Source organism: Pantherophis guttatus, chromosome 2 (assembly GCF_059756535.1).
Source record: "Pantherophis guttatus breed Tessera chromosome 2, ASM5975653v1, whole genome shotgun sequence".
NCBI lineage: Eukaryota > Metazoa > Chordata > Lepidosauria > Squamata > Colubridae > Pantherophis > Pantherophis guttatus.
Window position 1 is genome coordinate 250,464,892 of NC_142064.1, and position 23,917 is coordinate 250,488,808.

Consider the following 23,917-nt stretch of genomic DNA (forward strand, 5'->3'; position numbering starts at 1 on the left):
TGGGTTACTAACAGATAATGGACAAGAAGAAGAGACAAAGAGGAAAGGAAATGAAATTAAGAGCACTGATGTGCTCACCTCATCTCTTGACAGAAAGGACTGGGGAACAATTAGGCCATGCATCAACCCATGGCTGAGATTTAATTTTAATCAGAATAAAGCTGCCCCCCCCCAAAAAAGGGGGGGGCGTGGCTCTGCTTGGCTTTTCCCCGTGCTCTTTAATAGCAAGATTAAGTTACAAAAATCAGCAGGCGGTACCTGTCATGACAGGGAGATAAACATTATCATCTGCTAATGCCTGTAAATCTAGCCGCTCTCAAAGAGACAGGAGGAGAAGGGCATGGCAACAAATGGGGCCCTGGGTAGCCACAATGCATACAAATAACAAAACCTGCCAGGGTGAAGGAGAAAAACCAAAGGGGCAAATCATCAGCTTTTGTCATCCTTCCAAAAAGCCTCTGAAAAAAAAAAGATGGGAAAGACTCTAATGAAGGCTTGAAAGAAGGGTGAATCTGGCGTCTAGGAAGAAGGAATTCTCAGGAGGAAGAAGTGCTAGCCCAAAGGGGCCGGGGAGGACCTCAAAACCTTGAAGCTCCTACACAGGTCTCGCCTTTTCTCTGCAGAGCGACTGGCAACCCCCAGTTCATTGTTGGGAAGGCAAGGCCAATGGTGGCAGAGTTGTTTGTGCTTTTGAGGAAAGCAAGAACGGGGCAAGGGCCAGAAGCAGCAGCTACAGGAAGGCACACCTATGGCCATCTTTAGTGAGGAAGGGGAGGTGATTTCCCCCCATCTTTCAGGGATTTCCGCAAGTTGGGAGCTGGATCTTCCCTTCCTCTGCCTGTTCCTTTGTCCGTCGTGCTCATCTCAGCTCGTCCCCCATCATTCCAGAGGAAGGTACGTCTCGCTGGGTGTTGAGAGACTCCCAAGTGCAGCAAGAAGGGCAGGGGTGAATCTCCCCACGTTAAGCCAGTAGGGTTCTCTCTCTAAGGAAAGTCCATAGGAAGCTCAATGAGAGTTCTGGTTCCCACCTCATTCTTCACAGGGTGTGTGAATGTGTGTGTGTAAAGATCCGGCATCCCTCACAGCTGCACTGTTCTCTAACTCCCTTGGCACATTCATAACATCTGGCCTCCTGGCTGAAAATGGCTCAGTTCATCTGAGGGAACCTTTCGGCTTCTGGGCACAAGTTCATTATTATCATTATTTTAAGTGTTATTTTTTTTTCTTAAAAAAAAAGAGTCTGTAAAAAAAAAAGTTCTCTGGCACCTCCTCGCCCTTGGCATTTTCTGACCATCTGCTGCTGCTGCTGCTGCTTCTCTCCACCTCAGCATAGAGCATCGGTTGGGATGGCGGTGGGTGCTGTCTTGTTTTCTTTCTAGCTGACTGTCCCTCGGACACTTCACAAGTCCGTGACTTTGTTCTCCACTGCTGCGGCAATCTGTTGCAGGCGATATCCCAGCTGCATTTTCTGTGCGATCGGGTCTTCCTCCAAGGCTGTGATGATCTGTGGGGAGGAACCGGAGCTATTAACCAATGACGGCCTTCACCATCAGGCCTGGATATTTGCGGGAATGCCCCAACGGAAGAAATCTCTGGCTTGTGAGAGACATGCCTCATGGGACAGTTAATCTAAACCAGGGGTGTCAAACACAAGGCCCGCGGGCTGGATCTGGCCCATGGGGTGCTTAAATCTGGCCTATGGGGCCAGTCTGGAAATAGCAAAGGACCGTCCTGGAGTGCCTCTGGCAGCCAAAATGCCCCCCCCCCATCAGGGGTGAAATCCAGCAGGTTCTGGAGAACCGGTAGCAGAAATTTTGAGCATTTTGCAGAACCGGCAAATGCCACCTTTGGCTGGCCCCAGAGTGGGGTGGGAATGGAGATTTTGCAATATTCTTCCCTCAGAGTGGGGAGGGAATGGGGATTTTGCAGTATCCTTCCCTTCGACTGGGGTGGGAATGGAGATTTGGCAGTATCCTTCCCCTGCCACACCCACCAGGCCATGCCCACCAAGCCACACCACGCCCACCAAGCCACGCCCACAGAACCGGTAGTAAAAATTTTGGATTTCACCACTGCCCCCCATGCCCCGTTTTCGGCCTCGACAGCCTCCTGCAGCACCCTGCGGGTGTGTGTGTGTGTGTGTGTGCCCCGTTTTGGCTGGCAGGGTGCTGCAAGAGGTGTGCGCTGCCTCTGCTGGCCTGCAGAAGAGAACTACAATGCTGATCTGGCCTGTGAAGAAATCCAGTTTGACACCCCTGATCTAAAGCTTCCCAAATCTTAGAAGCTTTGACTGACATATTCTGGGTGTTTTCCTTGCCTGATACGGGGCATCTGCTGGCATTGGGGCCTTTTTGATGGTGATGTTCTAACTGTGGAACGTGCTCCTTCAGATCTGGAGAACCGGATTCGTCCCCTGTGCTCAAAATGGATCCCCAGATTTCCTTTCCTTACAGACCCTTTCATAAGCCAAGGAGAAGCATGAAAACAGATGTCTGAGGCATGGGGTGAGAGGAGTTTTAAGTTTATTAAATTCAGTTTGACAGAATGCAAGAAGCAGATTGCTTTACGGGACCTGCTTTCTCTTTAGTCACCAATGCTCCAAAAACTCTGGTGGAATACAATCTGAAGATATTGTTTTGCCACTGGGGCACCCAAAGAGAGCATTAATCTTCTTGTCACTCATTTGTCACCACAATCAGAATAGGGAAGATGGGTGTGTGTGGGTCTCTACATCTCCCCTTCCCCTTCCCCTTCCCCAACAAAACAAAACAAAACAAAACAAAACAAAACAAAACAAAACAAAACAAAACAAAACAAAACAAAACAAAACAAAACAAAACCCGAAGCTGGAAGGAAAATAGCCTCACCTGATCATAGTATTTGTTGATGTACTTGTAGAGTTCATGCAGAGCCACCAAGGAATTGAGTTCACCTGAGTAATTCTGTAAGCAAGAGACACCAGCTATTTTTAGTTATGGGAGCCAAAGCCTCACTAAGCCATGTTTCAAAGTACAGTAGATCAAGTTCCATGCTGGGCAGGCCAGGTGGCAAATGTGTCACAGACTCCCTTACACTAAGGCAGATGAATTGCCTCCTCTTCTCCATTTCATGCCTACCTCATGATATCTTATCAGAGCCCTTTAGCTGGAGATGCCAAGGAACGAATAAGGTCTACATGACCAGAGTTAGGCCTGCAGCCTATGGATGATTTGAATGAATCCTAGTTTTATGGAGATTCTCAGTCATCCATCAGGTCATGGTTGTCCCAAAGGTGCTGTACTCGGTGAAAGTGAGCATATAAACTGTTGTGACCTAGACCCAAGTAGTTATTACCAGACACAATCAGTCCTAAACAAAGATATTTTATTAGAACAGCTGAGAATTACTTCATTCTCAGCTTAGTCCAAATTAATTCCCAAACAAATCCTTCATAAACAGTCCTTCGGCCTTATCACAAACCTTTGTCTTCGTTGGCACCTTGCCAAAGGCTTTTCTTGGCAAAAGTTCAGAAGCAAGAGATGTAGCAACGTTGCTTTCCTACAAAGATCCCAAGATCTTTTAAGCCTTCTGGGAGGGGCCAATCATCTCCTGGCCTTACTCCTAAATTGTCCTTTTTGCTTTAGCTGCTCTTGCCTTCTGGCAGCTCTTCACATGCGTGCACTAGGAACAGGCTCCTCCTGTTCCTCTGCCTCTTTGCTGTCCGCCTCTGGAGGCTCCGGAGTCCGTGCATCGCTCCCAGATGGCCCTGGCCCCATCTCTGCCTCTGATGCAGAGCCCTCGTCCGGGCCTTCCCCTGACTCCAGGACTGGCCCATTGTCCTCCCCAGCCTCCTCACTGTCTGACTCCACTGCCAGCTATGCAGGCTGCTGGCAGACCACAACATAAACTAGAGAAATGCCTCAGGGAATAGAAGCTTCATTCTAAAAGACTTTGGTGAGCAAGGTCTGATGGGGCCTCTGTCTAAGAGAAGTCTGTCCCTTGCAGACTCTTGATTTATTCACATGGGGAGAGAACCTAAAAAGCATCCTAAAAAGTGACTAAAAAGCCTGGGCAAGTTCATAAGGAAGAGAAGTTCCTTGAGATACCTTCACTATTACCCTTATCACCAGGAGTCATTCAGGCCGTTAGAAATCTCCAACCAGATGGAGACATGGCTTGGCCACCAAAGCAGCTGCCAAGCATTGGTTTCACATGATTTCATCAGCCAATTCTATTGAGCAACCCTGAAGCTTGGTTTTGAAGAAACTGAAGTTCCTGAATGATCTTCAAAGAGAGCCCAGGCCTACAAATCATTGCAGTACAGGCAGCCTTCCAGTTACAACCGTAGCGGGGCCTACTGGCTGACTTAATTTTATAACCCTTTTATGCGGCAGTTGAAAAACAAACCCTGCACCATTAAACAAATGCAGTGGCCGCTAAGCGAACCAACGGTTCGTTACAGGTGTAGTTTTGCCAAAATCCAGAAGTAAGTGGCAGTTTGGGGCAAAAATGTCATGAAATGCAGCCAAGTGACTATGGGATCTAGCAAACAGTGGTTAATGCGGCTGTGTTGCCAAGCGCCTGTAGGGCGTGGTCATGTGACCCGGGGGAGATCGAACGTGTCATAACTCCCATAACTTTTCCAGGTAAGTCATAACTTTGAAGAGTCGCTAAGCAACTGGTCATAAGTCGAGGACTACCTATAAGGAAATCACAAGGGGCAAGAGACACCGATGCTGCTTCTAAGAACGGCCCTCACAAAGGCCTTGGCTAGGAATGTGTAGAAAAAAATTGAGGGATGTAGCTGGGAGGATTCTTACCCGTGACAGCTCCGCCAAGGCAGAATTCATCTCTTGATCGCTGGCTGAGATGGTTTGGCGAATATCTGCATAGTACCTGCATAAGAGAAAGGTTCTTTCTTATTATTGTTGCATCCAGCTTGTCCTCTGCCTGTTCTCCATCTCTGAATACATCTGGCCTCCCTTTGAATCTTCTTCCTTACCTTTCCACCATCTGTTTATAGCGTGGAATGTCGCGGGCATAGAGCAGCTTGTTAATTGGGGAATCCTGGAAAGGCCACCAGAAAAGCAAGACATTAATTTCAACACCCAGAAAATTTTACGCATAAAGAAAATAATTAACAACTCTCTCAGAGGGAATGAGGAGGAAAGGAAGCAAAAGCTGTAACTGGAGGCACTGGCAGAATACTTCCATTTCTTCTCCTTATCCAAGCAATCACACCTGAATCTTCCTTTGAAAAATGGATGCAGAGCTCCTTAGCATTGCTGGCATCACTAGAATTAGCTAAGAGATATCCATGATAATGCAGCAACCACATCTCATATGACAAGTTACACTAATGCTCATAAAGTAGCATCTTCCCTTTAAGAAAATCCTGTGGCTTCTATACCAGGAGTCAATATAACCACAAGAGAAGGTGCTGTCGAGTTCTTGTTTTTTATTGTTATATTTATATTATATTATTATATTATATTATATTATATTATATTATATTATATTATATTATATTATATTAATTATATTATATTATATTATATTATATTATAATATTATATTATACTACATTATATTATATTATTAATCATATCATATTAATTATAGCTCCTTTGAGATCTTGCTAGAATATAGATCAAATCATGGAACCAGCTAGCTGAGAGAAAAACAATAGAGTAGAATAACAGAGCTGGAAGGGACTTTGGAGGTCTTCTAGTCCAACCCCCTGTTCAGGCAAGAAGCCCTATACTATTTCAAACAAATGGTTGTCCAATCTCTTCTTAAAAACCTCCAGTGTTGGAGCATTTACAACTTCTAGAAGCAAGTTGTTCCACTGATCAATTGTTCTATCAGAAAATGCCTTCTTAGTTCTAGGTTGCATCTCTCCTTGATTAGTTTCCATCCATTGCTTCTTGTCCGACCCTCAGGTGCTTTGGAGAATAGCTTGACTCCCTCTTCTTTGTGGCAGCCCCCGAGATACTGGAACACTGCTATCACGTCCCCACTAGTCCTTCTTTGCATTAAACTAGACATACCCAATTCCAGCAACCATTCTTTATATGTTTTAGCATCCAGTCCCCTAATCCTCTTTGTTGCTCTTCTCTGCGCTTTTTCTAGAGTCTCAATATCTTTTTCACATCATGGCGACCAAAACTGAATGCATAATCCAAGTGTGGCCTTACCAAGGCACTATGAATTGGTACTAACACTTCACGTGATCTTGATTCTATCCCTCCGTTAATGCAGCCTAGATCCAAACACCTGGATACCCTGTCACACACGTCTTGCACCAGGAAATAACCATGTGGTGGGGGGGAGAGAGACATGGCTTCCAGATTCTCTTCACATTCATTCTCAGCTGCATTCTTCCAGGCTTACCCGACCCAGTTTGTGGTCAGCAAGAGTGCAGGAGTCCATGAAGGTCTGAGCAATGACCAAGAGCACAGCGTCCACATTATCTGACGTTTGCACATCAAACACAAACTGAGGGTTCTTGATGATGTTGATCCAGAACCTTAAAGGCAGACTGCAGGAAGAAAAAAGACTCAGTCGAGAGCGCTCGTCAGGACTGCTAACACATAGAGGCTGGCAAACGACATATTCATGAGAACATCATGACAGAAATGATATCAGTTATGTAAATGTCATTCTCGACTTACAACTGGTCACTTAGTAAGTGTTCGAAGTCGCAACAGACCTACATGGGAGGTATTTATGACACGGATTTATAGTTCTGATGGTCGGGCCCCGCCTGTGGCCCCACCCATGACCAAACTTCAGGCACTTGGCAACCAGGCCGCAGTGTCCTGTGGCCCCATGACCAGGTTTTATGACAGTTTTGTTGAAAACCAGCATTTACTTCTGGTTTTTTGGGGGAAAAGTGCCCAATAGTGAATCTTTATGGAGATTCTCAATCATCCAGGTCATGGTTGTCCCAAAGGTGCTTTTTCAAAAGGCAATCAGAGTTTCTGGTTTTACTTTGAAAACGTTTCGCTTCTCATCCAAGAAGCTTCTTCAGCTCTGACTGGATTCTGAATCCCCACCATCCAGTCAGAGCTGAAGAAGCTTCTTGGATGAGAAGCGAAGCATCTTCAAAGTAAAACCAGAAGGTCTGGTTGCCTCTTGAAAAAAAAAAAAGCACCTTTTGGTGCCCAATAGTGAACTATGGCTTTGCTTAACAACTGCTGTGTTTGCTTAACAACCACAGAGGCCTTTTTACAACTGCAGCGTTTGCTTAACAACTGTTGCAAAAAATGTAAAATTGGATCCGTCATGCGGCTGGCCCATTTTACAATGATCATACTTACTGTAACTTGTGTAGCGTCATGACATCATGACGCAATCATGCCATTTGTGCAATGATGTCATGAGGCCCAGGTCACCATATCGATGTTGTCATTGGCTGTTTGGAGCTGTCTACAAATGAAATGTGCCCTGGGCACATGAGTCAACCAGTGAATTAAGCGTCAGTGACACTATTTCTCCAAACTGCTCAAAATTTCCGCTACCAGTTCTCCAGAACCTGTCAGAACCTGCTGGATTTCATCCCTGAACTAAGCCTATAAAACATGAAAAAGCGTGGTTTACCCTAATTTCTTCCAAATGCAGTGCCTACAAAATTTCTAATTATTTTGTCTTACAGATAAAGTCCCCTCCCACTGGTGCAATATTCACTCTCGTATCTAGGCTGGTCCATAATTTTCTGAGTGTAATATACCCTAACTGTAAAATAGGATTATTAATATCACAGAGATGATATTGGCCTGGGCATCAGCAGAGTTTTGCGGGGTTATTATCTTCTGTGGGGAAATGAAGAGCAAGCCAATAAATAGCACGATCAAGACATTCAGCTTCTGAGAAGCGGCTTCCAATAGATTTGGTTGCCTACCTATTTGTTTTCCAGATATGGATGGTTTCTGGATCTGTGATCCCGTGATTCAGTGCTTGCTCATCTAGCAGGTCAAAAAAATATTTCACAGCCAGAGGGACAGGACGATTGGTACTGAGGATCACTTGGAATAAATCGTCTACAAATTTCTGTAGTGTGCCCTACAAGCAAATATAGAACAAATCGGACCAAGTTATGGCACAGTTCTCTTGGGGGCTAACAAATACAAGAGCAATGAAAACCTTGAAGGAAAGTTTAGGATAAATTTACAGCCAATGGATGTTATGGATTCTCCCATTATGTGTCAAAGTGGGAAAGGTGATCCCACCATGTAGTTCTGATCTAAGGAAAACCAGCTAAGGAAATCACAAATTCTGTGGGCTAGAGAATCCTGATAGATCAGGGGTCTTCAAATGTGGAAACTTTAAGACTTGTGGATTTCAACAGCCAAAATTCCTCAGCCAGCCATGCTGGCTAGGGAATTCTGGGCGTTGAAGTCCACAAGTCTTCCAAGTTTGGAGACTCCTGGAATAGATCAAGAGAAGAGAAGAAAAAAATAGCTGGTCATTTCCTACATGCATTTTTTTAAAACAGAATCTCTTAAACCAAATTATCTGTTGCTGTTTGTCTAAATCTCCTCTAATGAAGAAATCTTTCTATCACAGAGTTGGAAAGCAAAAATGTGTGCATCTACCTTAAATACCTTTTCCTATGGAGCCCCCTTAGAAGTATATTGTGTTGGGCAACTTCTCAGCAATCCTAACATTATTACTACACCTTGTGTCAAAGAATCCCATATGCCTGGTGTGTTGAAATGTCTCCTTTTATCTGTCCTAATTTGCCTTCCAACTGAATATTACATCTAAGTGTAGTACATAATATACCTAAGCGTAGTACATAAAATTATCTGCTACAATGTCCTACCTGTCAATGACTACTTCAGCTTCAACCTTAATAACACACGAGCAAACAATAGATACAAACTTAAGGCAAACCGCTCCAAGCTCGATTGCAGAAAATATGACTTCAGCAACAGAGTGGTCAATGCCTGGAACGCACTACCTGACTCTGTGGTCTCTTCCCCAAACCCCCAAAACTTTAACCTTAGACTGTCTACTATTGACATCACCACATTCCTAAGAGGTCTGTATGGGGCGTGCATAAGCACACCAGCGTGCCTACCATCCCTGTCCTAATGTCCCCTTTTATTCGTAACCATCCCACGTATTCATAATCATGTTTATACATTTCATGTATTCACAATCATGTTTATACTTTTATCTGTAATCTTATATATGCTTGACAAAATAAATGACAAAATAAATGAATAACTGAATGACTGAATTCCTAGTAAACAACAGTGTGGATGAGATCAATCAAGGAAACTAGACCTGCATTTGTGCATGTTTGTTCAGGAGAAAGTATTATTCTTTCAATAGGGCTTCGTCCAAAGATTGCATCCAGGGACATAAAGCCTGAAAGAACAGTTGGGAATAAATAGAGCAGAACTAAAGACTGGGTCCCTTCTTACCTTCATGGAAAGGAGGCGTGTTAGATAGATCTCTGGAATCGCTTTGGCTCTCTCCCGTTCCCGCAGGCTCCCTCGCCGATGTTTAGGCAGCTCAGGTTCCTCGGTCGATTTCACCAGGTGCCAAAGCTTCATGCCACCCTCATCTGCATCCTCCAGCATTGGAGTTTCTAAAGCACAAGCCAGCATAAAACCACTCTGGGTGATTGACAGTAGATCATCAGATGGCAGTTGCTCAATTTCTCAATTGAACCTTCCCCCCCACCCCCTCTTCTTAAATTAACTTGCTACTCCAAACTGGTTTGGTAATTAACTTTCAGTCCATTTTTGTTCCTTTGTCCATTCAGTCCACCCAAGCTGCTTTTTCCCTAATAACCAAATAAGAGTTGGAGCGGTCACTTACTCTCTCCAGGGATGTAATCCTGATTCTCCCTGGGAAGGTGCTTGGTCATACGAGGGACTAGGGCAACAGTGGCTCCGTCAGGCACCTGAGCATGGACAAAAAAAATTGGATTAAACAGCTTTCTGGACTCAACATCTTGTTGCATTGTTCTTCAGCAAAAATATCTGGAAGTTGGCATTTGAGATTAGACACATAACGCCATCTTATCTCCTTGTGTTCTAATGTGATATAACATACAGTATATGATACAATATGGCTTTTGATATAATTAGAGTAGAATCTACCCAATTCAGTGGTGCCCATAATTTAAAATGCTTGGAGATTGACAGGACAGGCTTTACCTCCAAAATACTTTGGGTCAGGATTCCCTTATGAAGAATGTATTTTTAAAATTAGCCTCTTTATTTGATCATGGCATTTGTTGTTAATTAAGTTATTTATTTATGTATATATCCTGTTTTTCCAGTATCAAACCAGTACTCAGAGTGGCTTTTCACATGCACATACTTTATTGCAATCAATAGGTTGAAGAAACATAAAAACCTAACAATCACCATATAATATTTGGTGGCATGTTTTTACCTCAGCAGCACAGAATTTAGCCATGGCATCAGTAATAATAATACAAGAATCATAAAATAAAAGCTCTATTCAACTATGGCTTAAGCTTTCCTGAATACTGACATAGAAGAGGTGAAAAAAGAGAATTCAATTTCCCTTTACAAATTTCACTATAGCAAAATAGGGTAGGGCGGATTAATTCTGTCTGAACCACAAGAGCAAACTAATTTGGATAAGAGGATTTTAGAGAATCTGAGAGGTGCTGATGGTAATACAGCACACCATGCTCAGAAAAGTTTTTTCCTCAGCCTGAGGAAGGTGAAAGATATAAACTATATTGCTAGCATCCAAGGTCAGCTTGAAATCCAAGTTCAAATGGGTAAGCGCTGGTTTCCAGCAAAAATGTCATAAATCAGGCATGTGACCATAGGATGCTGTAAACATGTGGGTCAGTTGCTGGGCATCCATAATGCAGTCATGTGACCACAAAGGGGGCCCTAGACATCAGAACTTCAAATCTAGGTCGTAAGTCCCATTTTTGGTTCATTGTAACTTCAAATGATCTAAGTGACCGGTCATAAATTGAGGACTATCTGTAGTTGGCGGAGGGTTGCCTGAAATTACAGGTAGTCCTCAACTTACAACCAAAATTACAATAGAACTGAAAAAAGTGACTTATGACCATTTTTCACAATTATGACCATTGCAATATCCCCGGGGTCACATGATCAAAATTCAGACCCTTTGTAACTGGCATGTATTTATGACGGTCGCAATATCCCAGGGTTGTCTGATCATTTTTTGTGACCTTCTGACAAACAAAGTCAATGGGAATCCAGATTCATTTAACAACCTCATTACTAACACGTTAACTGTGTCAAGAAAGGTCATAAAATAGGGGCAAAATGGGGCAAAATTCACTTACTCTTGCTTAGCAATGGAAGTTTTAGGATCAATTGTGGTCATAACTTGAGGACTGCCCGAATCGACAGGGACAGATGCTGTTCCAGTGATAGGCAACTTATTTTTCTTATTTATTCTGTCCAGGAGGACTAGCCATAAAGGTTGATTGTCTATGGAAATTCTCAATCACCCAGATCGTGGTTGTTTCAAAGATGCTTTGCAAAAGGCAACTGGACTTTCTTCTTGTTTTTTATTTTTCCCTTGGAAGTCCAGCTGCCTTTTGAAAAGCACTTTTGGAACTATAAAGGCTGATCTTTAAAAACTCTTAGGGGAGTAATAAAGGAGTCGGTTAAGAACTTTCCAGATGCAGCAGATGGATTGGGATGAGTTTTTTGTCTGAAGGTGTGATGAAATGCCTAACTAGCTTTGGGAACACAGAGGAGACAATTAAGGGAGGAAACGGGACAATTACACAATAGACTTTTAAATCCTGGGTAGGGAGGAGGTAGGAGAAAGAGACTCATGAGTAACTCCACCTTAATTTTGCTATAGGTTGAGCTAGAGAATTGCTCTGGCAGGTTTTTGAGATTCTGCTTATTTTTCCAGAAACCCAAGTTTCTTGTTTTCCTGAGCTTGCCAGCCTTGCAGAACTTAACAGAATGTAAGGAGAAGCTATTTTGAAAGATGGCGGAATGGTGGTGCTAGGAAGCCAAAACTATTGTTCACTGATTACATCTTAATAGGCTGCCTAGGGACTTAATTACTTCTTTTCAGACCAGCCAGCAATCTTTCTTGATACACACAGACAGGTTGGAAGATTTTAGCATGGACAGGAAGGTGGGGAGGCTGCCAATTACCAGCCAGATAGTCCTTGACTTACGACCATAACGGAGGCCGCCCGTTACTGTTGTAAGCCAAAGTGAGTCACCCACACGATCAACCTGATTTTATGATCTGTTTTGCAGCAATCGTTAAGCGATTGCTATGGTCAGTAAGCAAACTCGTAGTTCACACTATGGGCCAGTTTTGTGGTAAATGCCGGTTTTCACCAAAGTGCGATCATGTGATGCTATCAACGGCCATTGCCAGGGATCTGAAATGCAGTCATGTGACTACGGGGGGGGGGAGGCAGGGGGGAAACAGCGATTGGAACTTTGGAACTCAGTTGTAAGTCTCCGCCGTGAAGGTCCATTGCAATTTCAACTGGTTGCTAAGCAACAGGTTGTAAGTTACCAACTACCTATATTCACTATCTTTGATCTCATAGGGGAGGAATTATGCTCCTCTTGTTCATCAGTCCGAGTATCCCTTATGTTGTGATTTTTTTATGTTCAAAAACAGCTATTGTGGCATGAGTTGTAGGCAACCATTGACTGAATAGTGAGTCTTATTCTGATGCTAATCAATGCTAATTATCAAAATGAGTCCCAGTCATTACACTGAAGGTGCCCTCATCAGAAAGTGATTGAATGTGTATACCATGTTTCTCCAAAAATAAAACCCGGTCTTATATTATTTTTGGAACCAAAACAACCATTAGGTTTATTTTCAGGGGATGTCTTCTTTTGCGGCAGGCTGGCCATTCGCTCCCACCATCTGCTTGCCCGTGGCCGCAACGGCTTACAGGGCTTCCCAGATGTACTTTTTGCCTGGATGGAGAAATGATGAAGACTGAGCAAAAAGTGTTTGGGCAACTATGGGCCACTTGAAAACAGAGCGATTTGCTCCATAGGCGCCCAAACGCATTTCGCCCGGATGGAGAAAAGACAGAGACTGGAAGCTTCGTCTGTTTGCAAGTGGGGCTCTTTGGAACTGAGCGATTAGCGCTGTTTCAAAGCACCCCATTTGCAAGCAGACAAAGCTTCAAGTCTCCCTCTGAGCGAAAAGTGAGTGCTGGAGCCAGGTGGAGGCAGAGGCATGGGGGAGGGGGGAGGCAGAGAATCCCAAAGGGTGTGGCTTGGTGAGCATGGCAGGGGAAGGATACTGCAAAATCCCCATTCCCTCCCCACTCTTGGGGGAAGGATATTGCAAAATCTCCATTCCCACTCCATTCTCTGGGGCCAGCCAGAGGTGGTATCTGCCGGTTCGCCAAACTACTCAAAATTTCCACTACCGGTTCTCCAGAACCTGCTGGTTTTTTCACCCCTGCATTTGGGTCTCAAACTGCCAAACGTCCAGTCAACAAGCCCAGTGTCTTAACTGCTAGGCCACCTGTAGTCTAATTCTAAGGGAGAGTATTTTCATGGACTTCTGAGGCAGAGAAGACCAAAAGACTCCTTGCCTTAACCTTCTTCCCTTTTGGAAGGTTCCAGGACCAGACGGAACCACAAAGATGCTCACTGAGAAAAGGCCAAAAGATTTTTCTTATCCTGAGTGAAGCTAACCACTGCAGAGACAACCATAAAAATAGGAGAGCTTCCCTCACCTTATAGTGCTGCAGTGTGTTGAGCCTCTTCCAGCTGCCCTGGATGATTGAAGTCACGTCCTCGTCAGAGAGGATGAGATGTCCAGCCAGCCCAGACCGCCATTCTGTTGTCATCACCCAGAAGAAAAGACAAAAGGCAAAACTTGTTAGGAAGCAGCACTCTGCAAAATCCCACATTTGTTCATCCCAACGTGCTATTGGCTATTGCAGTTAGTCAAGGGATCCTCCTCACATCCTGTTGGCTAATTTGGTTCATCTGGATTGCCTCGGAAATGGATGGGAATACTTTTTTTTTTAGTTGCCTAGCAACCTGGACAAAGCTGACGAGGGAGGCTGACAAGAGGCCTTCCACTTTAGGTTACTCAAGGTGGCCCTTCCAGCGTCTTTGACTCACCCAAGTCAAGCGAGTCCGGGTCAGGTCGATGGCAGTAAGGTGTCCCTTTGTAGAGCTGGTCCAGGATCTTCTCTTTCACTTGGGTGATCGTGTCGCAATCCAGACCCTTCACCAACACTCCCTGGCTGCCTTCCGTTCCTCCCCCGGTGTTCCCAGCTTGCGACAGCGCCGTTAATGTCTGCAAAAACCAGAAATGAAGGCCAACTGATCCAGTGTATTCCTTTTCTTCTTAGCTCCTGGCAATCACAGGAGTGCTGGTGGCCCCTTCTGTGGTAATAATAGTAACAGAGTTGGAAGGGACCTTGGAGGTCATCTAGTCCAACCCCCTGCTCACGCAGGAGACTTATACTAGGGATTCGAACCGCCGACCTTTCTGATCGACAAGCTCAGCGTCTTAGCCACTGAGCCACCTAGCCAGTCTTGGATTAGAATTGGATTCATTAATAAATTGGAGGTACACGTGGCTTCTCTTTTATCCTCATAGTCACTGGTTTGGCTCATGGCTTATGCAACCCTCCTTCCCTGTGACCCAACCGGTATGTCCCAGCCATGCAAGACTGGAAAGATTTGATCAGCCATCAGAGAGCCAGTGAAAAGGAGGGCTTCCCTCCCACTCCCACTCCCTGTCATGATTATGATTTGGCCAGAATGAAAATCAGAGAGAAAATATACACAGTGGTGCAAGCAGGATAGGTGACATTGCAGATGAGATTGGGGCAAGGGCAGGTTTCAAAACCCGTTGCTACTGGTTTGCTCGTTTCTGGGCGGGTGGGCGGAGCCTCCCGCCACTACTAGTTCGCACGAACCAGGGCGAACTGGTAGCACCACTGGTTTGGGGGTGGGGAGGGGCTCATAAACTTTCCCTCACTGATGCTGCTTTTGGGAGGCTCTTCTCTCAGCTGGCAGCAGAAACTGGATGCTTACTGAAGCTCTGCTTTTGGGAGGGCGTTGCAGGATTTCATCGCAGTGAGAAGAAAGGAAAACAGTTGACAGGAAGCTGTTAAATATTGACAGACTGATCTGTCAGCGTATTCAGTACTCTGAGGAATGGGATACTTGATCCAGGTTTTTGGCTCACCTCACCCCACCCCACCCAGGCTCAGTTAAAAGTGCTGCGTGAACAGAGCCATTCTGTGAGATAGATCAGGAAGAGAGATACCGATTGCCCAAAAGTTAGTAAGTGTTATGGATTCGTGGAGAACTGAATTCTGTCAATCTAGATCCAAAGCAATATACAGGTGGCCCTCGATTTACGACCACAATTGAGCCTCAAATTTCTGTTGGTAAGCGAGACAGCTGTTAAATGACTTTTGCTCCATTTTGCGACCTTTCTTGCCACAGTTGTTATGTGAATCACTGCAGCTGTTACGTTAGCAACATAGTTGTAAAGTGAATTTGGCTTCCCCTTGGACTTCTGTTTATCAGAAGGTCACAAAAGGTGATCGCATGACTCCCTCGGGACACAGCAAAAGTCATAAATATTAATCGGTTGCCAAGCATATGAATTTTGATTACGGGACCATGGGATGCTGCAATGGTCGTAAGTGTGAAAAACGGTGATAAGTCAGTTTTTTCGGTGCCATTGAAATTCTGAGCGGTCACTAATCAAATGGTTGTTAAGTTGAAGACTACCTGTTCCATGCTAGCTCTGCAGAGAAGCTGTTTTCTCCAATTAAACGGCAGAAATGAATGCATTTGAGAGGGGGAGGTTCATTTTCGAAGAGAGCCACTCTGTGCAGGTAAGATTCTGATACTTTCACTCGGCATAATTTTTGTAGAAAAGAGTAGGGGTTTGGGGGCACACATTTAGCATGCTGAATTTACAGTTTGCTAGGCTCACTGGGAATAGGTCTGGTAATTGGCAATTCAGTGTAAGTGCTGGAATCCAGTCTTCACGCCTATGGCTGTGATGGCAAACCTATGGCACGCGTGCCACAGGAGGCACATGGAGCCATGTCGCCTGGGACACCAGCTCAACTCCAGTGCACATGCCTAACCTCTCTAGGAGTCTCTGGAGGCTGGGGACAGCAAAAAACATCACTTCCTGTCCAACCGGAAGTTGGGAAATGGGCCATTTTGGGCCTCCGGAGGGCCTCCGAGGGGGTGGGGAAGGCTGTTTGCACCCTCCCCAGATGCATAGAGAGGATCTGGAACCAGGTGAGAAAGAAAAACGGACCTACTGGCCATCACGTGCCAGGAACAGGGGGGAGGGGGGCGTGTGCATGCGTGGGGCAGGGAGAATAGAATTATGGGTGTGGCCACACACACACGCAAACCTCCCCCATCCCTCCTTCCTGGCACCCGATGGCAAAAAGGTTAGCCATCACTGCCCTATGGGAACTATGTCATAATGGTTGAGAACATTATGTTATTTTTTATTTTTATTTTATTTTATTTCAAATTTATATACTGCACCTTCTCCCAAGGGACTCAAGGCGGTGTACAGCCAGATAAAAACATACAATACAAACATTAAGAACAATTAAAAGAATATATATTAATTTGGCCCCAGTTTAAAATGACAAACCAATTAAAAATTAAAAATGTAAAAATATGTTAAGCCAGCCCGGCTTGCTGAAAAAGGAAAGTTTTAAGGGCACGGCGGAAGGCACCGAGGTCTTGGATTCTCCTTATCTCAGGGGGCAGCTGGTTCCATAGGGTAGGCGCCCCCACAGAGAAGGCCCTCCCCCTGGGGGTCACCAGCCTACATTGATTGGCTGATGGCACCCCGAGGAGGCCCTCTCTGTGGGAGTGCACGGGTTGATGGGAGGTTGTCAGTAGCAGCAGGCGGTCTCGAAGATAACTAGGTCCTATGCCATGGAGCGCTTTAAAGGTGGTAACCAACACCTTGAAGCACACCCAGAAGACCACTGGGAGCCAGTGCAGCTCGCGCAGGAGTGGTGTTATGTGGGAGCGCCATGCAGCTCCCGTGATTACCCGCGTGGCCGCATTCTGGACCAGTTGGAGCCTCCGGGTGCTCTTCAAGGGGAATCCCATGTAGAGAGCGTTGCAGTAGTCCAGGCGAGAGGTGACGAGGGCATGAGTGACTGTGCACATGGAATCTCGATCAAGAAGGGGTCGCAACTGGCGAATCAGGCGAACCTGACAAAAGGTCCCCCTGGCTACAGCCATCAGATGTTCCTCCAAGGACAGCTGCGTATCCAGGAGGACTCCCAGATTGCGCGCCCTCTCCAAGGGGGCCAAGGACTCGCCCCCAATAGTCAATGATGGAGTCAGCTGACTATATCGGGATGCCGGGAACCACAGCCACTCAGTCTTGGAAGGGTTGGAAATGTTGGAAATGTTATGTGGACACAGTAACTGTATTTTCTTCATCTCAGTTCAGTACGTGAACCCAGCCTTATTAAAGTAGTCAAGTATTATTTAAGCTGGGGAAAAAAAAGTGAAAAACGATGCGGATGCTTTAATACAGTCTTCTCCAGTCGAGGTGTGTTGTGGCTTCAGCCCCCAGGATTTGCATAGCAAATCCAATTATAGAATAGAATAGAATTCTTTATTGGCCAAGTGTGATTGGACATAGAAGGAATTTGTCTTGGTGCATACGCTCTCAGTATACATAAAAGTAAAGATACATTCCTCCAGAATCATAAGATACAACATTTAATGATAGTCATAGGGAACAAATAAGCAGTCAAATCGTATTAGGAAACAGTCAATATAAATTGTAAGGATACCAGCAACTATCATACTTACTGTACTTGTATTGTGTCATGACATCATTATGCAATCAGACCATTTGTGCAATGATGTCACAGCACATCCAATCTGGGAAATAAAATCTAACATGCTGTGGAGAGCAACAGGTTGGAGTAGACTGGGCAAGAATAGTTGCACGCCATTTCCCACCCCGTTTGCTTAGCCAGGGTGAAGGTTGGCTTGATCCACAGAACTTGAAAAAGACAACTTGCTAAGAATGGGAAGACTATTACGGTAGGAAAAAGGATGGAGGTTGGAAAGAAGCATTCTGGATTCTGAAGATGGCTAGAAGCATGCAGCTGATTGCGTGGTCTAAGATTGGTTCTAGCTGTGCTTCTTCCTGACAGGTGCATCATTAGCCCTTACCAGTGTGCGATATTCCAGGTCTTCTCGGAGAAGTCGGTTGTCATTCAAGGTGTACTTGGCTTTCCCAGTGACCCAGTCCACAGGCCCCTTGTCTACTTGGTGCTTGATACCCCGGAAGAGCATATAAAGGGGCTCCCCAACAGAGTCCTAATGGAGAAACAGAGAAATCCTCAACGTCTAGAATAGTGATGGCGAACCTTTTTGGCACCGAGTGCCAAAAAGGTTGTGTGGAAATGTCGTGCACGGATGCCCGTGCTCGTCGGGGCCGTGCTCCAGAAAAAACCAAACGAATCTTCTCAATCTTTCAGGGTTTTGAGACTCAGATGATGCCTTTCCTAAGATCCATCTATTTATAATATATTTGCATGGTCCTAATGTTGCACATCAGACTGGATTTATTTGCCAGATGAAAGTTAAAATTTGGCACTGAACCTGGCCAAAGACTTCAGTCATCCACTGATCTATTTCTTATATACAACTAAAAGGTCAGAAATGCAAGGTGGAAACTTTAAATGCTCTAGATTCGTGATGGCGAACCTATGGCACACGTGCCCAAAGTGGCACACGAAGCCATGCTGCCCGGCACTCACGGCCTTGCCTGTTTGTCTTCCAGGTTCTAGCTTGCATGCGCACCGGACAATCAGCTGGTTGGAGCACATACGCAGACCAGTTTTCGACACTTGCAGCGCACGTGAAGGACAGCTGATCATCGCGCACGCATGCACGCCAGAAACCCGGAAGACAAACAGGCAAGGCCGTACGTGCCGGGCGAAATGGCTTCATGTGCCACTTTGGGCATGTGTGCCATAGGTTCGCCATCACGGATCTAGAGCATTTAAGGTTTCCACCTTGCATTTCTGATCTTTTAGTTGTATATAAGAAATAGATCAGTGGATGACTGAAATCTTTGGCCAGGTTCAGTGCCAATTTTTAACTTTCATCTGGCAAATAAATCCAGTCTGATGTGCAACATTAGGACCATGCAAATATATTATAAATAGATGGATCTTAGGAAAAGGCATCACCTGGGTCTCAAAACCATGAAAGATTCAGAAGGACATTCAACTTTCAATTCATAAGATAAGCAGATCTGTTTTAGTCAGCAGCTGGCCGGCTTGCAGCAGCATTAAAAATGTCTGGGTTCAACCTAACCACTAGTGTGCCAAAAAACAGGCACGGTATAGATTCCTATTTCACAGGTCTGACTGTTCCCAGTATGTCATCATGTCACTAATTACAAAAAAAAAAAAAAAAAAAAACCCTTGGCTAGAATGTCTTGTTCCTGATCCAGAGCCAGCTCAGATTCTTATTCATCTGCTTTAGCAATATTTAATGCACAAGAGGACACTTGAGGATGTCTCACTAAGCCTTCTGTACTCTTCCATCAATATCCTAACAGCTGAGAATGAAGGGGTCCTTGGCATTAGAGCAGAGGTTTATGCGGCTACCTGGCTGAGAAGTACATGATATATATGTTGACCTTCTACATAAAATGGAATTGATGGATGTCTCACCCTGACGAATGCATAGAGGCAGATGGACATCCAGTTGGTCAGCAGCTTCTCAACCACAGTTTCTGTCCTGAAAGAGAAGATGAAGTTGTTTCAACCTTGACCCCACTGAATATTGTCCTTCAATGCTAACAATCCTCCCAATTGGTTTAAAAGAATCCAAAACGAAGGGTATTAAAAACTACAACCTAACATTGAGAAGGGAGGCAAATTCAATTCTCTTAAAAAAAAAAAAAAAACAACTCTTGAACATCATACAGAGAATACCTGCCTAAATCTCTTGTGAGATGTGGCCACTGTCAGCTTCTTATGGAAGGGATTCTACTGTAAGTCCCATACTGAAAAGACCTTTACTCCATTCTCATATCAAGAAGTGAGAGGCTATTGTTTCTTAGAGGGCCATTATGTTAGCTGGCAAATACTGGGAATGGAGTATTGCCTTCTTGGCCACAACTAAGCTTTTTTTAGCTGGTCTCTGCTGCAAACCGAACACTGGACTAAATATTATTGTTCTGGTTTAGTTCTGATGGTTTTTGGTACAGTAAGTATTCAGACCAGATTTATTTATATGAGCCAGCAATCAAGAGAATGTTATTCAATTTGAGAAAGAAGATCAAAGGCCTCTTGGATCCAGCTCTCTGGAACCAGTTACCTCCTGAGGTCTGGACCATCCCCACCCTATTGGCCTTCCGAAAAGCGGTGAAGACCTGGCTTTTCCGGCAAGCCTGGGGCCGTTGATCTCGCTTTTGCGATCCAGCGAGATCCGGCCATGAATGGTGTGAATGAGTTTTAATGTTTTTAATTTTTAAATGTTTTTTATAATGATTTTAAGTGCATTGTGAGCCGCCCTGAATCTTCCGAGAGGGGCGGCATACAAATTGAATTAATAATAATAATAATGTCCTGTTTCACAAAGTTATACTAGATGCCTACAAAAAAAATGAATCTGGGTATCAGGAACAAGGACAATAAAACTTGCCCATTGTATTGTCCCCCAACTTTGTAGCATCCCCCAACTATCATGAGCAGTAGACCCGATGCATGGACCCTTCCTCAATTTGTCTATTTCTTCTGACCTTGACCCTCACCTTCTCAGCATCAGCTTTGGGTTCTTGGCCACGTATTGCTCTACCAGGTCATTCAAGAGTGTCTTGAGGATATCTGTGAAGTACTCAAGTTTCCCATGCAAGGCGACTGTGAGAAGGGATGCGACATAAGCCCGGTCCCTTGGAGAAAAGGTGCGCTGGATTTCCAAGGTGTGAATAAACTAGACAAAAGGGAGATGATCTAAGATGGCATTGCAGTTAGTGCAATTATTTCGGGGGGGGGGGCAGAATAGGCATTTTAATTCATTGGTAGCTCATAAAAAGTTAAGACAAGCAAAAAAAAAAAAAAAAGCCCTCAAGCAGGAATAAATAAAGCAAAAAATTCCATGTCTTATTATATGCAAATGAAAGAACATATGTAATCTGGACAAGATTGCATTTTCTAAAAAGACATCATGGTGTAATTTCTCGCCAACCTCCCATCTCTTTTTCTGCTCCTCCACTCAAAGAATCTGTTCATTTCTGTTATTTTGCATCCTGCTTTGACTATTTTTACAGATAACTTATTACAGGTAGTCCTCAACTTACAACCATAATGGAGCCTGCCCATCATGGTCATAAGATGTGACAGTTGTAAAGCAGGTTGATCACACGACTAACCCGATTTTATGACTGTGACATAAAATGTCATTAAGTGAGCAACTATGGTTGTTTAGCAAATCAATGGTTTGCTATGGGGGGAGGGGGGAGGTTTGCCAAAAATCAGAAATAAATATGGTGGAAAACATTGTCACATGACTGTAGGATGTTGCAGACGGCCATAAATGTGTTCCAGTTCTCAAACAAGTATAGTCATTGACTGTGTAGACAGGGTCAACTGCTGGAACTTAGAATCTTAGTCATAAGTGCCTGTTGTGGCTCCGTTGCCTGAGCCTGGGCTATCAACAGATGCAGACTCTGAGAGTGAGGGAGAGGAGTTGGCAAGGCCTCCCTCTCCAGGACCCTCCTCTCTGGCAATGCCTCCGGAGGACACCGAAGGCCAAGAGATAGGCCCAGAGCCAAGCATGTCCCCGCAGCCACAGGTGGACAGCGACGAAGGAGATAAGTGCTGGCTGGATCCTCGGCAGTGGCGCAGGGAGAAGCGTGCGCAGCAGAGGGGAAGGCGTGCCAGAGATTAGCTGAGTCACTGGACCACACCCCACAGGGTATAAATGGGTGTGGTGGCCGGTTCAGTTTGTGACGAGCAAAAACTAGAAATAATCCATGATCTCTGCATTACTGGACTTCTGCCTGCCTTGTCGGACTGCATTTGGACTAATCCTTGTATTGCTGAAACTTTGCCTGCTTTATCGGAATGCTTGCAGTCTAATCTTTCTTTTGTGTGAATAAAGTCTGAATTGGCAGCTAGCCACTGGGTTGCTGCCAGCTTTATCTTCAAAGATTTTGTCGTATGGCTTATTAACTCCGGGCTGTCTGTGGGGGTGCGTGTGTGGGACGGGGACAGAACAGTGCCCAGGTGCCATAGCGCCAAGGTGGTGCAGTGATTAGAGTGCAGCACTGCAGTCTACTTCAGCTGACTGCTAGCTGCAGTTTGGCAGTTCAAATCTCACTGGCTCAAGGTTGACTCAGCCTTTCATCCTTCCGAGGTCGGTAAAATGAGGACCCAGATTGTTGGGGGCAATATGCTGACTCTGTAAACCACTTAGAGGGGGCTGTAAAAGCACTATGAAGCGATATATAAGTCTAAGTGCTAAGAAGCACCCAAGTAGGAACTTTGAACAACTGGTTGTGAGTCCACGACTGCCTGTAACAGGCTTTTGTTATAAAACTTTTTAAATAAAAAGTTCCACTGAGTAACAGTCATATGCTCAGGAGATTCTTTTTAAAAACATATTGTAATAACTGCTAATAGGCTTTCCAATATTTTTCTATCCTGGTGACTGGGAAATTGATTTTATGCTTCATGTACACTGACTTTGCACAACACCATTTAACTTTGTCACTGGGTTACCCGTTTTCTGCATTTGCACAATTATACTAAAAATTCAACGAGCAGGCTAGATTCGCACAACATGCCAAGGCAATAAAAAAAAAAACAAGCCAAGTTTTTTTTTAACAGATTAACAGAGTTGGAAAGGACTTTGTAGGTCATCTAGTACAACCCTCCCACCCAAGCAGGAGATCCTACGCCATTTCTGACAGAGGGCAGTCCAGTCTCTTCTTGAAAGCTTCCAGTGATGAAGCGCCCACAACTTCCGAAGGCAAAGCTGTTTTATTGTTTGATTGTTCTCACTGTCAGAAAAGTTCTCCTTATTTCTAGGTTGAATCTCTCCTTGATCAGCTTCCATCCATTATTCCTTGTCTGGCCTTCGGGTGCCTTTGAAAATAGCTTGACCCCCCACCTCTCTATGGCAACTCCTCAAATATTGGAACACTGCTATTCTCCTCTGGTCCTTCTCTTCACTAGACTAGCCATGCCCAGTTCCTGCAACATTTGTTCATCGAATGTTTTAGCCTCCAGTCCCCTAATCATCCTGGTTGCTCTTCTCTGCACTTTTTCTTAGAGTCTCAACATCTTTTTTATAGTGTGGTGACCAAAACTGGATGCAGTATTCTAGGTTCAGTCTTACTAAGGCTTTATAGAGTGATATTAGTACCTCATTTGATATTGATTGTATCTCTTTGTTAATGCAATTTAGGATTGCATTGGCTTTTTTGAAACCAAACAAGTTTAGCATGTTATTTGAGTGCAGTCTGTAGGCCTTAAAACAAGCCTGGGTATTATTATGGAAACCTAGCCATAGCATACTAAATGCAACATTTTAGTCTATTTGTTACAGTCTGGATCCTGCCATGGCAGAACTCTGTTTTGTGTGGTTAATTTGATTTGATTCCATATTTAAAACATACCTTGGTGAGAAAGAGCTTGCTGTTGAGGAGATTAGAGAGCTGTACTAGGCCTTGTTCAACTGTCTGCCTCCGAGATTCAGGCACATCAAGGTCCCTTTGCAGTGGGGACTCCCGGTGGCCCGGAAAGAAGATGCGTTCTGCATAGGATTTGTAGTCCAGGAAAGGAATCCCGGTGCCAACCAAGTCACTGGTGAGATCCATCATTTCAGTCATGAGGTCTAGAAACAGAGGGAATCACACAAGACGTGGAAGTGGCCTGACAAGAGAGGGT

The 23,917-nt window shown here is 44.6% G+C and overlaps 1 protein-coding gene across 4 annotated transcripts in view; it reads right to left on the bottom strand.

The window, feature by feature from the left end:
• Positions 1 to 731: 731 nt before the first annotated feature.
• Positions 732 to 23,917, bottom strand: part of PLXNB1 (plexin B1) — a 200,432-nt gene continuing 177,246 nt past the window's right edge. For all 4 annotated transcript variants that reach the window (XM_034431765.3, XM_060684242.2, XM_034431767.3 and 1 more), the window contains 14 exons: positions 23,647 to 23,864; positions 20,779 to 20,957; positions 19,694 to 19,760; positions 18,180 to 18,326; positions 14,097 to 14,274; positions 13,703 to 13,806; positions 9,814 to 9,898; positions 9,414 to 9,580; positions 7,883 to 8,043; positions 6,373 to 6,520; positions 4,982 to 5,046; positions 4,800 to 4,875; positions 2,868 to 2,942; positions 732 to 1,504 (listed from right to left, as the gene is read on the bottom strand). In XM_034431765.3, coding sequence (XP_034287656.2) covers positions 1,400 to 1,504; positions 2,868 to 2,942; positions 4,800 to 4,875; positions 4,982 to 5,046; positions 6,373 to 6,520; positions 7,883 to 8,043; positions 9,414 to 9,580; positions 9,814 to 9,898; positions 13,703 to 13,806; positions 14,097 to 14,274; positions 18,180 to 18,326; positions 19,694 to 19,760; positions 20,779 to 20,957; positions 23,647 to 23,864 — 1,775 coding nt within the window. In that variant the 3' untranslated portion in view covers positions 732 to 1,399. The remainder of the gene's footprint in view (positions 1,505 to 2,867; positions 2,943 to 4,799; positions 4,876 to 4,981; positions 5,047 to 6,372; positions 6,521 to 7,882; positions 8,044 to 9,413; positions 9,581 to 9,813; positions 9,899 to 13,702; positions 13,807 to 14,096; positions 14,275 to 18,179; positions 18,327 to 19,693; positions 19,761 to 20,778; positions 20,958 to 23,646; positions 23,865 to 23,917) is intronic.